Source organism: Grammomys surdaster, unplaced genomic scaffold (assembly GCF_004785775.1).
Source record: "Grammomys surdaster isolate TR1022 unplaced genomic scaffold, NIH_TR_1.0 194, whole genome shotgun sequence".
In the NCBI taxonomy this organism is placed as follows: Eukaryota; Metazoa; Chordata; class Mammalia; order Rodentia; family Muridae; genus Grammomys; species Grammomys surdaster.
In genome coordinates, this window is record NW_021604639.1 from 3,378,693 (window position 1) to 3,395,685 (window position 16,993).

The following is a 16,993-nucleotide window of genomic DNA, read 5'->3' on the forward strand; positions in this document are numbered from 1 at the left end:
AATAGTAGGCAGAAAAGAGCTAACTCAGCCAGCTGGCCACTCTCCTTGGAGAACTCTGCTACCTCCTTGGCTAGTGTCTGGAAGCTGAGATTTCAGGGTTGAACATTTCCTAGGTGACTCTGTCTACACTATGCAAACAATGTGGTCCATGTCAGCACCTGCACTCCTTCTGGGTCTGGAATTTCAGCACACATCAGGCAGATGGTTTCTAAGTGACCATTCCCAAAGATTTACTGAATTCTGAATCTCTAGAATCTCTAGACTTTTTTCCTGGCAGAAACCACTTGAAATATGTCATTAAAGCCCCTGGAGGAAGTGAGCATGCTTTCCGTGGTTTAATAGGAGGAGTAAGATGTGTGTGTGCCTTGCTACACCCAGACTTTGTTCACTACTTCCTTTGGTCAGTTATGCTTGGAATCCTTTACTGAAATAAATCAGAGCTGCAAACAGTCCATACATTTGTTTAGCAAATCACTACATATGTGGTGGTCTTGGAGAATCCCTAACTATAGTATCTAAGACACTTTTAAAGAGATGAAATATAAAACCTAAAAAATCTTACATAATAGTAGTATAGCTTAGTGTAACTGTCTCTCTGATGACTTGGGTATTTTAAAGAAATACCTTAACAGCTAACCCTAAAATATTCAGGTTCTAACTTACATGTGTACAGAGTCTTAAAAGAGTCACTTACAGCAGGATGAAAAACATTGATGGCTTGGACAGAAGCCTTTCCCTTTTGCTTGTAGCCAAACACTAAGTCAATCCAGTGACAGATGTTCTGGGACACATGGTCAGATTCTAGTGCCTGCCGGTGAATTAGGATGAACAGCCGAGGATCATTGCGTGCCCAGGGAGGAAGGTTGACGTGGTTAACCCGTTCACCATTCTGACGAACACCGAAGTCAAAACCTAAGGAAGATTAAAACAGTTTTTAACTCTGCCAGTGCATGTTTCGTTTAGCCCACAGTGATAAGAGCTCTAGAAAACAGGTAACTGTGCAATGTAGCCAGGTGGTGGTAGCGCACACCTTTAATCCCAGCCTTCGGGAGGCAGAGGCAGGCGGACTTCTGAGTTCGAGGCCAGCCTGGTCTACAGAGTGAGTTCCAGGACAGCCAGGGCTATACAGAGAAACCCTGTCTTGGGGAAAAAAAGCAAAAACAAACAAACAAACAAACAAACACCTGTGCAATGTAACTCTTATGGCAGCAGCAAGATGAAATGTCCAACAGTAAGAATGAACTGTTGTTTATCTTTTTTCTGTACCAATAGGGACAAGATAGATGCTAAGTTAATTCAGGCTGGGACTTTCAACTTTATTCTTTGACCACTTTCTAACAGGATGGAGAAAAAGCAGAAAATCAGTGCCCATGAATTTCAGTAGTATACTCACCAAACTCTTTAAACACTGAGTGCTTAAATATCTTTAATTATAAACTTGATTAAAATCAAATTAAAGCTTTGTATAAGAATTTCTAGATTGTTGGTATTTTCATATATTAAGTACTATATATTTAATACATACTAATATTCTGCAGTTTAGAAAACCTCCTACAAAGTAGATACCACCCTAAAATGAGTTGTCATAGTATATTGATTTTATGGACAATATATAGGTCTGCCTTGACTTCTTTTCTTCTAAGTTTCCTAGCCCACCAAAAATAATAACATATTAACTAAACAGGTTCTGGTTTTGTTTCTGTCTTTTCTTTTCTTTTTCATACAGTTTCTCAGTGTAGGGGAGAGACCATGAATTCAATCATTCCAAACTTTCAGTTACCCAGGGTACTTCACAATCATTCCAAACATCAGGTACCAAGGAGACACTCATTACTCAGAACAGATGACTAAAGGGTACCAAGAGGAATGCTGACAGGAAAAGACATGAGGAGCATTACAGGAAGTTATAGTTTTAATAAGAGGTTGCAGCAGCTGGAGAGATGGCTCAATGGTTAAGAACAGTGGTTGTAAGCTGCTGGTGGTGGTGCATGACTTTAATCCCAGCATTCAGGAGGTAGAGGCAAGTAGATCTCTGACTTTAAGGACAGATTGATCTACGGAGTGAGTTCTAGGACAGCCAAGACTATGCAGAGAAACCCTGTCTTGAAAAACCAAAACCAACCAACCAAACAACTACAACAACAAAAATAACACTAGTTGCTCTTCCAGAGGACCTGGGTTCAATTCTCAGCACCCACACAGAGGCTCACAACTGTCTGTAACTCCAGTCCTGGGGGATTCAATGCTCTTCTGGCCTCTGCAGGTACTGTATGCATGTGGTATAGACACACATGTAGGCAGAACTACCATACCCATAAATAAACCAGTAAGAGTTATTGTTTTATTTACCTTTGAATAAGAGGCTACAATATCTTCTATCTATGCTTTTCTGGGTGTCTTATTTCCCCATTATCAAGTGGTAAACGGTGATTGTTCAATCTGAATCTGGGTAGACCAAGGGGAACAAGACCAGCTATTTGGCTGACCAGGCTAGGTTAGAAAAGGTAATTTATCTTCTATCCTTCTCTCTTGGGATACTTGCATTTGGAGCCCTGAGTAGCCAAATAGTTTGTGAGGAAGCCCAAATCAACCTCCTTGAAGAACACCTCTGAAAAACACAGATCAACTTAAGGAAAGGAGCTGTGGATCTACACTCCCTCTGCCCTATCAGTTCAAGCTCTGAATGCAACCAAGGACACCTGGTTGACTTGGACTTGAAAAAATGTAATTAATAGCAAATTTATTGTTGCTTTGAGTCACTAGGTGTTGGGGTGACTTGTCATAAAGCCATACTTAATAGGAACGTACATGAAAGACTACAGAGAAAACAGGCAGTAGATTTAAATGAGCTCTAAATGGAAAGCCACGTGTGTTTATACCCCAAGTTGTAGGTACTGATATTTGACTTATACTTTTATATTAGTACTGCATATTATGTGCCATTGGAGCTCCACACTGAGGTGATTTTGAATAGCCAACATGATGAAACAGCTCCAGGGTAACTAGTAGGTTAAGTGCATTAATAATTCACCAAATAGTCTCAGAAGATAGCAAACGATGAAATTCTAAGGTGTTTTGTCTAACACTGACTTACCTAAAGATATGTCTCAATTTCATATATTCTCAAGAGTCACATCAAATTAAGGAAAGCAACTCAAAAGTACCTCTCCCAGAGTTGTCTGAGAGCTTCTGCCAAAGAACAGGAAAGGGTGGCCAAGATGACTGGTCACTGGCATCAGAGCATTGGAGTTTATCTTCCAGAATACCCTTTGACCTTTGATTATAGATAATTCTTCTGAGAGAGTTTTTCTTCTTTGCTTTTTCCCACTCGCAGTCTAGATTACAGGTGTGCACAACCACAGCTGGTTTATGTGGTACATGGTAGGCAAGCCCAGCCCTACTAACCACAGTTCTAGCCCTGGAGTATTTCATTTCTCTTATTTCCTCATAAAATCATTCAGATTTTAATTACATTTTTCAATGAATTGCTTTTTACTATTACATTTTAATGAGTATAACTTTTACAAACAGAAAAAATTGTGTAATAAAGTTAAAATACATATTAAAATAATTTTAAAAGTTAAAAATATAGTTTTCTATATGTACCCAGTCCTCAGTCCTATAAAACTTTAGAAGTTCTGAAGTTCACCTGAAAATAAAATTATAGATTTAATGACATGACTCTATCTTATCTGAGAATTCAAATTTCAATTCTTAGAAAATCTACTCTTACTCCTGGAAAATTATAACTCTATTGCATACCCTTCAAAATATGTGAGAAATGGTCTACTGTTTACCTTCACGGTTAACTAGGAACTCAGGAAGATAGAAAAACTCTGGAATCAGCTCCTTCACGTCAGTCATGGATTCAAAGGATGAGAGGCGCCAAGTTGTGTTTGTAGAATGAAATGTTCGGTCTGGAATGTCGAAACTCTGATCTACAAAGAAATTCCAATAACATAATGAAGACACAAAGACCATAGTCCACTTGAAGTTCCCCATAGCTTTTGTTGCTTCAAAAATGATTAAAGTAATGGTCCTTTGGTTTATTTAAAGGATTATTCAAATTCTTGAAACCACATTATTTTCAACTGCATTATGCTTCCATCATACCTCTAATAGAATTTCTACCATCTACTTGCCTACAAGACTATTGTCTTCTACTTAGAACGAAACTTTCACAAAAGCAGGAGTCACCCAGCACATAATGAACACACAATAATGACCTCTTTATTAAATGATGCATAATTTTAAAAAGAGAAAATTATGGGTGAGGAGATGGCTTAGGTGGCAAAGTACCTTTTATCAAAGGACAAAAGTTTGATCCCAAGCATGTTTGTACAAACCAGGTGGGTAGATATGTGTCTGTAACCCCAGCACTGGGGTGGTTTGTGTGTGAGCTCAGTGGCCATGCAGCTGAGCAGACATGAGTTCTAGGTTCAGTGAAAGAGTCCATTTCAAAAGATAAATTGTGGGAACAGTTTATTTTTTTTAATTTGATATTTTCTTTATTTACATTTCAATTGTTTTCACCTTTCCAGGTCTCCCCTTTGAAAATCCCCTATCTCATTGCCCCTCCCCCTGCCTCTATGAGGATGCTCCCCCACCCACTCACCCACCCACTCCTGTCTTCCCACCCTGGCATTCCCCTACACTGGGGCATGGAACACCCTCAGGCCCAAGGGCCGCTCCTCCCACTGACATCCAACAAGGCCATCCTCTGCCACATAGGTGGCCGGAGCCATGGGTCCCTCCATGTGTACTCTTTGGTTGATGGTCCAGTCCCCGGAGCTCTGGGGGGTCTGGCCAGTTGACACTGTTGCTCCCCACATGGGGCTGCAAACTTGGGGGAACAGTTAAGAAGGACATCTGTTGGTGATCTGTGGCCTCCACAAGCAGACACATGCATGCATGCAGCTCATACCCATACAACCCACACAAGAGAGAGAAAGAAAGGGAAAAGAGAGAGGGTGGGAGGGACATAAAGTTAGGAACGTAGTCACCAAGACTGTTTAGATATTTTTTTACTAAAGAGTAGGGCCACTGCTTTCTATAATGAAACTTTTAATGCACAAAATAATGTTTCATTATTATACTTTCATGTATTATTTCACTGCAATTTTCTTGTATTTGTTTCTTCTATCATCCCCCACCTTTTCTTCCTCATTCTCATTGCGGCCCACCCTCAAGGTCCCTGCAGATAGTCCCTCTTCTGCTTTTATGTTTTATGTGTGTGTGTCGGTACATTAGATTCTGCATGGGAAAGGCCACATGCTATTTATTACTCCCATTTGTTTCTCCTCCCCTTCCCTTCAGACCACTTCCTCCCCTTACTTAGCCCCTTCTACTCCTACACCACATCACAACATGCACTACTGACACTTGCTGGAGTCTGAGCAGATCCTCTTGTGTAGACACTGTCAAAAGAGTGAGCCCATTTCTTTCTCCATGCTCCCCTGCCCTGACAAGCTACGCTTCCATCATCTCTATCACTTGTCCATCTACTACACTGAGACTGTTAGCACTGGCTGGCCACCAAATTAAAACTGGGGAAAAATAACATTTATAGCTTTTTTTCCACAAAGTAAGAAATGTCAGGCCATCATGAAGTTAGGCGCATAGAACTCAGACTAAATAACTATGTAACGAGAGTATCATATAATAGGTTCTGTTTGGGTTGTAAGATTCATTGTAGTTTCTGTTCTTAAAAAGTCCTACTGAAAATGAGTAGACTCTAGAATATGTACATATTAGATCAATGGTTCTCAATGAGTATCATGCTTGTCCTCTGGGTGTTATTTGTTAATGTCTCAAGTTACTTTTGGCTGTCACGACATGGTAGAGTTCATGTACCACTAACAGTTATTGGTGGAAGATAGGGATGCTGCTAAAATGTTCTAGAATACACATGGCAACCCTTGAGACAAAAAAAAAAAAATGTAGCTGAAAGTAACTATAGTGCCAAGGTTTAGAATTCCTGAACTAAATCATTAGATTAAGAAAAAAAAATCAAAAGCCAGCATAAAACTAATGAAATTGAAATGAGGATTAAGGTAATGTGAGGGTTTAAAAATATTCATGAAGATCTAGTGAAGGCAGCACACACTTGTAATATCAGCACTTGGGAGGTGGAGGTCAGGAATCCAAGACCAGTCTCAGCTACACAACAAGTTTAAGGCCCACTTTGCTACAGGAGACTGGATTTCAAAACAACAACAATGTAACTACTTGATAAAAAAATAATAGTGTACATGAATCTATTCATAACAGCAATATAATAAAGATTGATGGCTGACTGGGAATTTCATATTGATGGATCCTTGGGCTACACTGAAGAAATGGTTTTAGTTGGAGGGATGCTAATAGCACTGCAGTGTTTTAAACTACGATACAATGCTGTTTTTACTGCCATTAAAAAAAATTTACATTCTTAAATGAATATTATTATGTCCAAAAAGATCTTCAAATAATGGTATATTTAGAAAACACAGCAAGCAAGGATGCCATGCATATATATATACTCAGTATCTCAGTTCTGGGTGCTCTTCCTTAACAGAGCCGCTCATTTGTTTATAGGAGTTCCTCGAACAAGCTGGAATGGGGCAATACATACAGACACCCTCAACCCAAGATTAAGTTAACTAGGGAAGCAAGACTGGAGAGGGAAGAAAGGGACATAATGGTTGCCTTGGGAAACTAGAGAAATGGTTCTTCAAGTGCAAGCATTGAGGACCTGAGTCTGGATCCCAGAACCCATGTGAAAAAGTTGGGAGGGGCCACATGTGTGCTTGTTACCCAGTGCTATGGGGTCAGGAGAGAGAAAGAAGTGTCTTTGGGCTTTTCGGCTGTCAGACTAACTCTAGGTTCAGTGAGAGACCCTTCCTTAAAAGAATAGGGCACAGAGTAATATATCAGAACACCCGATGCCCTCCTCTGGCTTCTGCAGACATACTCACACTGGCCCATGCACATACAACACTCCCTCTGTCTCAATAGTTGAACAGCCATCATGTGGGACTTTACTCTGTGAGCTTATGGGGCAAAAAATAAAAGCCCCATTTATAGACTAAGCATAGGAATATAAATTCATTCCTCTAAGAGGTTGCTTTAAGAATAAAAGAGTAAAGAAGTCTTTAACAGGGTACGACAAACTGAATGCACAATGGTTCGTTCCCTAAACAGAGGTCACGAGGAATAACTACAGAGCTAAAACCTCAGCTTCTAGAGGATAGAGCAGCAAGTTTGTCCTTACTGGCACCCAGTGAATTACCCCCGTCATGTTCAGGCTGTCAGGCAAAGTGCTGGGCTAGAGTACTAGCAAACTTTACTATGGTAATGATGCCAGTATGTTCTCTACTAACTAGTTATTATAAATAATAACAATACTTTCCCATAACAGACTTTTGTACAAAAAAAATTACACAAGCTACAAAATCTTTGTGCTTTGAAATAATTATTGGGTTGTAAGTCTTTAAAAGAGGGCTGAGCTGGGTATGGTGGCACACACATTTAATCCTAGCACTCAGAATGTAGAGGCAGGTAGAGTTCCAGGACAGCCAGGGCTGCACAAAATATTAAATGAGCTGAATATAATTTAACTGGCAAATTTTGAAGTTTGTGAATTAGATCTTAATTTTTAAAAAAATCAAACTGCATTTTTATAAATGTAGATACTTTCAAAAGCTAAAAATTTCAAACAGGAGCAAGATTTGACTACCTACCATTTTTTAAAGGAATATTTTAGTAACTAGTTAAGTAGAATTCCTTTGCCTGGGTTTGGTTAGGGTTAAGTTTTAAGAAGCTAGTCGAGATTTTTGTTCTAATGATACAGCATGACTTTTGGGGTGGCGACAGAAGATATCCTTACCTTGATAGGCTAGAAACATTTTCGTGAAAGGCGGCATCCTGACGAGGAAGTGGAGCACGGTGCCGCTGTTGGAGTAGTGGGAGCCATAGTGGTAGGGCTGCACAGGCGGCATGGGGTCGTCCTCTCGGGCTCCTTTGCGGTACTCTTCCTCCAAGTACTGCAGGACACAGAGCAGAGGAGTCTCCACTGTGTGTCCCATGTACGGCTAGTTTTCTCTTCCACTCTCCTCCACCCTTTGACATTATTCTTGACTTCCGAACAGTGTCCAGATCCCATAGCCCTTCTGAACATCTAGGACTCTCTCTCCTACTGACCCCAGGCTAAATGAGAACCACCCTGCTCTCTCTACCTCCACTCCTATCCTGTCCTAAGAACACACCCATTTTGCATTCTCACTCCTAGCTAACAGCTCCAAATATCTAAATGTGTGCGCTCAAACCCAAGAGCTGATAAATAGAATGTCTGTATTCAAGTTTCATGATATGCTTTGAGTGCTTCTCTAGGAATGGAGATGTAATACGATAGCATGCATTACCACTATTAACACATCGGGGTGTGACAGTTCTGCAGAGCTATACACAGAGTTAACAAGAAAATGACAATCTTTATCTTCCCCACCTCCAACTCTTCCCATCACCAAGGAGGCAGCTCAGCTCCGCATTTCCTGTCACTATGCTCACTGTTACAGCTCTGTCTACCTGGTAACAAAGTTGGATGTAGTGAGCTTACAAGTCATGTCTTGACTCTCCCTTCCTTCCTTCCTTCCTTCCTTCCTTCCTTCCTTCCTTCCTTCCTTCCTTCCTTCCTTCCTTCTTTCCTTCTTGGTTTTTCTTTTTCTTCTTCTTCTTCTTTTTTTTTTTTCTAGACAGGGTTTCTCTGTGTAGCCCTGGCTGTCCTGGAACTCACTCTGTAGACCAGGCTGGCCTCGAACTCAGAAATCCGCCTGCCTCTCTGCCTCCCAAGTGCTGGGATTAAAGGTGTGTGCCACCACTGCCCGGCTACAGTTTCCTCTGTGTAGCCTTGGGCATCCTGAAACTCTGTGTAGACCAGGCTAGCCTTGAACTCACAGAGATATGCTGTCATATTTTCTTTTTTAAAAAAATTTATTTATTTTTATGTATATGAGTACACTGTAGCTGTCTTCAGACACACCAGAAGAGGGCATCTGATTCCATTACAGATGATTGTGAGCCACCCACACCGTTGCTGGGAATTAAACTCAGGACCTCTGGAAGAGCAGTCAGTACTCTTAACCACTGAGCCATCTCTCCAGCCCAAGCTATCATATTTTCAATTGCAGAAAAATCAAATGGTGAGTTTCAGGTACTTAGAGGGACGTCTCTGGAATTGGGATATGAGTTATGTGGGAATGTGAGAGAATTGCTTCTACCACTCTTATCATTACACTATTATGAAGAACATACTATATGGCAAGTCAGTTTTCTAAGTTTCCAATAACATTATATTAATATTAACACTGTTGACATGGGTAACTCGTTTTTATTTAATAGGAAATCTTACTTATATCTAAAATGCATATTTTCTGAATATGTCTAGGGTTATAGTAGAAATAAACACATATTCAGTATATATATATGTATATATACATATATATATATATATATATATATATATATATATATATATATATATATATATATATGGAGAGAGAGAGAGAGAGAGAGAGAGAGAGAGCGCTGCACGCTTGAGTGAGCTAGTATCTCTTCAGTGCTAATGACCTCTATCTCATAACAAAGTAATGTGATCTAAAGACACCACTCTTTCTATATATAATATAGATAATACTCAGAGGCATAAATAGTTGCATCTCTGAAAATCTGCGATTTTTATAAGAAGTATAATTTTATGCATTTGAAAAAATAGTGGACTAATTAGCATTTTAATTGTGCCAAAGTAACAGTATACTTTCTACTCTTGGAATGTGTTTTCATAGAACTAAGACAAAAACAATTTCCAGTTTATATAATTTATAATTCTTAAAGTACAAGGAAACAAAAGACAGAAAAATAAATACTACAAATATAAAATGTACAAATTCATAAAGCTCCATTTTTCATGTAACAAAGTATTAATGGAAACTGAAACTACCTTGTATGTGTCAACGTAACGGTCTTCTTTTTCTTTATACTGTACAGCTATAGGCTTAGATAGGTTTCTACGAAAAAAGAAATAATAGAAAATATGAAGTAATTTGATAACATCAGGATTAAGCTACTCATGCCTTCACCATGGAAATGTGCAGCCCTTAACTCACACAAGAATGTTGCTTTGCAACCAACAGTCACCATTCAAAAGCATGACCCCATAAACTGTTAAGGAAACACATGTAAAGATCTGTACCTGTCTGGTGAATTATTGACATACAGATGAACATATTAGTAATGGAGTTCCCACTATTAATACCCCATGATGTTCTTAGAGGCCAAAGAATGCAAGGAACATGTCTTCATTTTAAAAACCTATCAGCATTACTGTACGGTGCATAAAAGGGCAGGATAGATAGTTTTGATGTGAAGGACCAGCTGCTCTGGCTAAGAGACACAATGAAAAGACTATAATGTCAACACCTGGCACTGTACTTCAACCAGCAGCAAAATCTGCTCAAGGCTCAGTAAATCTAACCCATCTACCCATCTGGCTTATTCTGATGTATGTATTTTTTTTTTTCTTTAGACAAGGCCTTACTATGTAGCCCAAGCTATCTTTAAACTCACTTTGCAGTTCAGGCTGGCAACAGTCCCCCTGTCTTAGTCTCCCCAGCTGGGATTACGAGCATGTGCTCCCATACCCTCACGACATAGCTTTTTTTTTTTTTTTTTTTTTTTTACATAAATTACTATTTCCTAGGGTTGTGGAATCCAGTAACATTAAATGAAAATTCCAGAGACTTCATCAAAGAATAAAAAGGTTTTATGGAATAGATGTCAATTTTTACACTCAAAATATGAATAAATTATCTTTAATACCCTGGCATATTTTTCACCCCTTAAGAATGCTATAATAAATCTTCTTAAATATAATTATATTTTTATGGCTGACTATTAAGAATTACCAGTTGTTGCCAGCTGTGGTGACACATGCCTTTAATCCTAGCACTTGGGAAGTGGAAGCAGATGGATCTCTGAGTTCAAGGCCAGCCTTATCTACATAGCAAGTTCTACACTATCCAGAGTTACACAGTGAGTCCCTGCCTCAAATAGACGAACAGACTGCCAAATAAAGAAATCACAGTTTAGTGAACAAAATAAACCAACTCACAGGTAAAACATTTTAGAATGTATTTGTCTAGCTATTTTTCTGCTTATTAGTGGGTACCTATATATATATTTTAAAACAGAATGTCTTTTCATGCTTACAAATGTATTTCTACCATACATTCTTATACATTTACTTATTTTTGTACATGTACGTGTGGGTATGCATGCTATGGGAGTTGGTTCTCTGCACCATGTGGGTTCCAAGGATCAAACTCCTATCCTCAGTCTGAGTGCTGAGTCATCTCACCAGCCCTACAATATTGCTTTAGTAGTTGCAGCATGCAACAATGTATTAAAATCTAACGTTGGGCCTTCAGGCTGTTTCTAGATTTTAGATACTTTGAAAATTGCCGGGAGCACCACATTCCTGTTAAACCTTTGCATGGGGCGACAGATACCAAAGCAAGCAGAGAGATAGGCAAGTTCAGGTCCCAGCCCTCATAAAATGATGCTGGTTAAGTTGGAACCTTTATGCTGAACATATGTTCTTTAGCATTCCCAAGAATAATTCCTGGAAGCTAGCTTGCTAAAACCAAGTATGCACATTTAACATGTTTTTATGAATATATATCATCATACTGCTTTTCAGAAACATCTCATATATTTATGCCAGCAATGTGTAAAATGTTGAAATATCCAAGAGCAGTGTATGTGATATCTAAAAGACAGACAATGTACCATTGTGAATTAACTTGAACCTGATTTCTTGAGAAAGGGCCAAGTCAGGCTTATTTGGAGGAAGTTATAATTAAAATATTTAAAAACTTCCCAAGTGGAATATTTGAAGTCAAATTTTTTTTTAAGTAAGAGAATTCTTTTTAACTAAATAAAATATTTGCCAATGAATGTGGACTATCTGGTTTCTTTAAAATAACAGTTTGTTCAGGAAAGGGAGAAAAAAGCTAAATCCTTTTCCTTTAATTCTCAAACTTCAAATTAAGAGATTACCCCAATAGTACCTGTAAGGTAAAGTATTGGCTCAGGACCCCCAAGACCAAGTTCTCAGCACAAAGGAGATTTATTTGTCCCAGAGAGACAGAGAGCATTGAATAAGAGATAAAGACAGGAGACAGAGGACAAGGGAGAAAGGGAAATGTACAAGGGAGACAGGGATGGTGGTGGGGGCTGGGGGGGCACAAAGGACAACTTCTGGATAGAAACAGACAGCTGTGGCTTATAGGAAAATGGTGGTTTATTAAAGGTAAAAGTGGAACTAAGATGAGGTGTTTAATTTGCACTGGGCATATTAATTAGGTGAGCCAAAGGGGACTTTTGACTGCTGGGCTTCAATACTTTGATAGCTGGACTTTGGTGGTCATCCTCAGGAGAAGGAAGTGGCCAAATAATGGAACAGATCTTGGTGGCTTGCTTTAGGAATGTAATCTAAGGGTTTTGAGCAAGGCAGAGGGAATGGGAAAGAAAGGCAAGGCCTGCCAGAGCCGCATGCTTGAGTGAGCTAGTGTCCCTTCGGTGCCAATGACCTTTATCTCACGCCTCCTATGGTGGTTTGAATATGCTTGGTGCAGAGTGGCACTATCAGGAGGTTATGTCTTTGTTGGAGCAGGTGTAGCCATATTGAAGGAAGTGTGTGTGTCACTGTGGGGCTGGGCCTTGAGACCCTACTCGTAGCTGCTGGAAATTAGTCTTTTCCTGTTTGCCTTCGGAACAAGATGTAGAACTCTCAACTTCTCCTGCACCATGCCTGCCTGGATGCTGTCATGCTTCCCACCAAGATTATAGTGGACTGAAACTCTGAAGCTGTAATACAGCCCCAATTAAATAGTGTCCTTTATAAGAGTTGCTTTGGTCATGGTGTCTCTTCACAGCAATGGAAATCCTAACTAAGATACCACCCTCAATGAGTGTTTACGTGCGTAGACATGCATGTTTCAAATATATTTTTTTAAGTATAGAATGAACTTTTTTTTTTTTTTTTTTGGTTTTTCGAGACAGGGTTACTCTGTGTAGCCCTGGCTGTCCTGGAACTCACTCGATATACCAGGCTGGCCTCAAACTCAGAAATCCGCCTGTCTCTGCCTCCCAGGGGCTGGGATTAAAGGCGTGTACAACCACCGCCTGGCTAGAATGAACATTCTTAAAATAGAGAACTGAAATCCAAAATGATCCCAAACTCAAATCTTCTTATATACCATGTATCAAAACCAGATTTCAGAGAAGTTTAAATTTCATGTTTTTGATTTGGGATACTAAATTGGTAGTCTGCAAATATTCTAAGAGTCAGAAACCCAAAACAACAATAACAACAAACCTTATGATCCTAAACATTTTGGAAAAGGGACATGCAGACTATAAAATTATTAAATAACTTTTTTTTTTTCATTTCAAGGGGTTTCTGTTAGTTGTTCTTGTTGCCGTATTCTCTTGGATCCTCGGATTGTCCTATCTTTGGTAATGAGAATCTACTATTACTATGTTGTATCCTTGATCTCTGATACAAGACATCCTAGGTTCAGGGTCTATGTTTGCTTCTCATAAATTTAAAAAAAAAAATTAAAGCATAATGTGCTGGCTAGTCTTATGTCAACTTGACACAAGCCACAGTTATTCAAAAGGAGAGAGCCTCAACTGAGAAAACACCTCCATAAGATCAGGCTGTAAGAAGGCATTTTCTTAATTAGTGACTGATAGGGAGGTCCCAGCCTACTATGGGGGTGCCATCCCTGGGCTAGTAGTCTGTGTTCTACAAGAAAGCAGGCTGAGCAAGCCATTTTGAGCAAGCCAGTAAACAGCACCCCTCCATAGCCTCTGCTCCTGCCTCTAGGCTCCTGCCTCTAGGCTCCTGCCTCTAGGCTCCTGCCCTGTCTGAGTTCTTGTCGTGACATCCTGTGATGATAAACAGCAATATGGAAGTGTAGGCCAAATAAATCCTTTTCTCCCCAACTGCTTGGTCATGTGTTTCATCACAGCAAGAGCAAGTCCTAACTAAAACAGACAGGAAATCATCTTTATACAACTTCTGCTGAAATAATTGATTCAAGCAATAAAGTCATGGCTAAAAGGATTAGATAACCGTTCAGTGTGAATCTGCACCCATGAATCATCATAAGCATTCTCGGAGACAGGCATCACAGCTCCCTCATGATAGGGAGTGACAGCAAGCTCATATGGCCAGCTACAGTGGAGTTCTCACAAAATGAAGGGTAAACTGAATACAAGTAAGCCTTCTGAGCAAGGATCACCTTGCTCTCTGGCAAACAAGGATGACTGGAACAAATGTTATCATGCTGCAAAAAAATATATATATAACTATACATACGAACACTTATAAGCCTTTCTAGATATATTTTTCATATATTAGCAATCAAATGCAACAGCAGACCTGCCTTAAAACAGATTATAAAAGGCATTGTCGAGATAAGCAGGAGACAGTAAGTATATTAGACATTATTGAGATTGTTAATTTTCTTAGGTTTGCATACCAGCACTGTATTGATGTAAGGAAATATCCTATTGTTAAAAGAAATGTATACTGCAGAACTCAGAGGTGATATAACTAGATGTCTCAAATAAAAAGAAAGAATATGACGCAAGTTTGGTAAAGTATTCATAATTCACAATTGTTGAATTGGGGAAAATTAATTATAAAGGTTTCATTAATCATTAAATTTTTGTGCATTTTTGAAGATTTTCAAAGTAAAAACTTTAATGGTATAAGTTCAGTATGCATATGAACCCAAGATGTGATGCTTTTACTTGCCTATAGATAGATGGATCATTGAGGTCAAGAGTCTCGCTAACATAGTCAGAGAGGATGAAGGGGAACACCGGGTACTGCATGAGATCATTGAAGGATCGACCCGCATGCTTGTTTAAATGAGTCAAATATTCAAAATTGGTAATTTGTCCAGTATACCACAGGTTTGTCAGAGCAGTGATGTTGCCGTACTCCAGAAGATTTGGGAGGTTATTTGTGAGAATATTCTGGTACACATCATCACGAACCTAAAAGGAAAGAAGAAAAAAAGACTAGATTATTTTTAGGTTTATTGATACTTCCCTAGAAAAGCAGAGCACTGTAGACATGCTATTAATCTAAAATCCTCCAAGAAATCTACATTAAATGATAGAGAATCAAACTCTGATTGCGGTTTATTGCTAGATAAATCTGCTTGTAAAATTATCTGGCAGAAACGTCTCCATTATCTGCTCATTATTTCCAAGGAAAAGCTATGCACAGAAATCACTTAGACATAGATACTAAAAAAATTAAATAAATGTGCAGCACTATGTACTGACAATTTGATTGTATCAGAAAAGATTTGGTCTGTGTGTTCCTGCTAAACCCTGTATGCTGTTATTATATCTGTATCTGGAGGTGATGATGCTTACCTCATAAGAATTAAATATAATATCTTATGTAAGGAGGATACAAACCCAATACTGACTGAAAACAGAGGATCAATTTCACCAACCCTGTGCTTCTTGAACCCAAGGCCTTGTTTGCTCTAGACAAACATTCTACCACTGAGCTATATCCTAGCTCCACAGATCCTTCGTAGAGGTTAATAAACGTTCTCTCACAGAAAAGGGGGTATTCTGAGTCTTTCAAAACAAATTAAATGGGTTTGGAAGAGCCAACTAGAAGTCACTATTACAAGTGTAGGAAGAAGAGCCACTGATCTGACAGAGAGAGGTAAGACCGAATGAAAATAACAAGAGAAATGTGGGAACAGACAGAAACAGTGCCAAAAAACCCAAGATGTCACCTAAATTCAAAGTCTGCCAAACACTAAAATAGATGGATAGGAATTTGTGAGAGTGTATCCTGACTCTGGAAGGCAAATAGCTTTCATTCATCCAGCACATCAATCACACCCATGTGCCAGCAGTGTTCCAGGTGCAGGCAATGGAACACAGAACAAAGGGAGGTCTAGACATTCTGCAGGGAGAGCACAACACTGGGCACTAAAGAGCCTCATGGAGAAAGTACAGCAAAGGTGGCAGGGGTGCTGGGCACCACTGGGTTGGTTACAGAGGGGCTGCTTGTGGTGGTTTGAATGGGAATGGCTCTCATAATCTCATATGTTTAGGTATCTGGTCACCAGGGAGTGGATCAGGATGTACTTCTCAGCTACTGCTTTAAGTGCCATGCATGTTGCCATGTTAATGGATTGCCATGATGTTAATGGATTCAATCTCTGAAACGAAGCAAGCTCTAATTAAATGCTTTCTTTCATAAGAGTTGCCTTGGTCACAGTGTCTCTTTCACAGCAACAGAAAAGTGACTAAGACACTCATATTTTATATAGTCAGGGTCAAGAGGGAAGGGATGCTGTTTGGTCCAGTAAGGGACTTTCTGATGAGGAAACACTTGATCACGGGGCCTGAGAGTGAGTTACTGGGAATTCTGTGGAGAAAAGCAGTCTGGGCAGCAGTTAAGTGCAAAGGCCCTGCATCATTAGTGTGTCTGATATATCCAGAAGAAAACTACCATGGATAGAGTATGAGTACTGGAGAGAACAGCAGATGAAGTCAGGAAGCAGTACGTTCTTGACTTCCTGGGGCTTTATTAGGCTCTTGTAAGACATGCTTGTGGCATGACAAGCAACAAGAGAGTTTTGACTAGAGGAACGAAACAGACTGAAGGGGTGGGGTGTGAATACAGATGGGCTGTTAGGAGGCTGCTATAAATGCTTTTGGTGGGAAAGGATGGTGGGTGGCTCAGTAGCAGTTCAGTCAGCTCAAGAGCATGTGTAGATGGAGGGACACGCAGGTGAGAAGGATGGCAGAGTTACTCAAGGTTTTGGGCTTGGACACCAGAGAGATGAGGTTTCATTTATAGAAAAAGGGAAGGATATTTTCAGGATGGAGATAGAAAATCAGAGTT

General features: G+C 39.5%; 1 protein-coding gene across 2 annotated transcripts in view; it reads right to left on the minus strand.

Annotated features, from left to right (window-relative positions):
- Lyst (lysosomal trafficking regulator) overlaps nucleotides 1-16,993 on the minus strand; it is a 161,980-nt gene that overhangs the window by 28,042 nt on the left and 116,945 nt on the right. For both annotated transcript variants that reach the window (XM_028769800.1, XM_028769801.1), the window contains 5 exons: nucleotides 14,864-15,108; nucleotides 9,977-10,043; nucleotides 7,868-8,024; nucleotides 3,798-3,938; nucleotides 695-912 (listed from right to left, as the gene is read on the minus strand). In XM_028769800.1, the coding sequence (XP_028625633.1) occupies nucleotides 695-912; nucleotides 3,798-3,938; nucleotides 7,868-8,024; nucleotides 9,977-10,043; nucleotides 14,864-15,108 (828 nt within the window). The remainder of the gene's footprint in view (nucleotides 1-694; nucleotides 913-3,797; nucleotides 3,939-7,867; nucleotides 8,025-9,976; nucleotides 10,044-14,863; nucleotides 15,109-16,993) is intronic.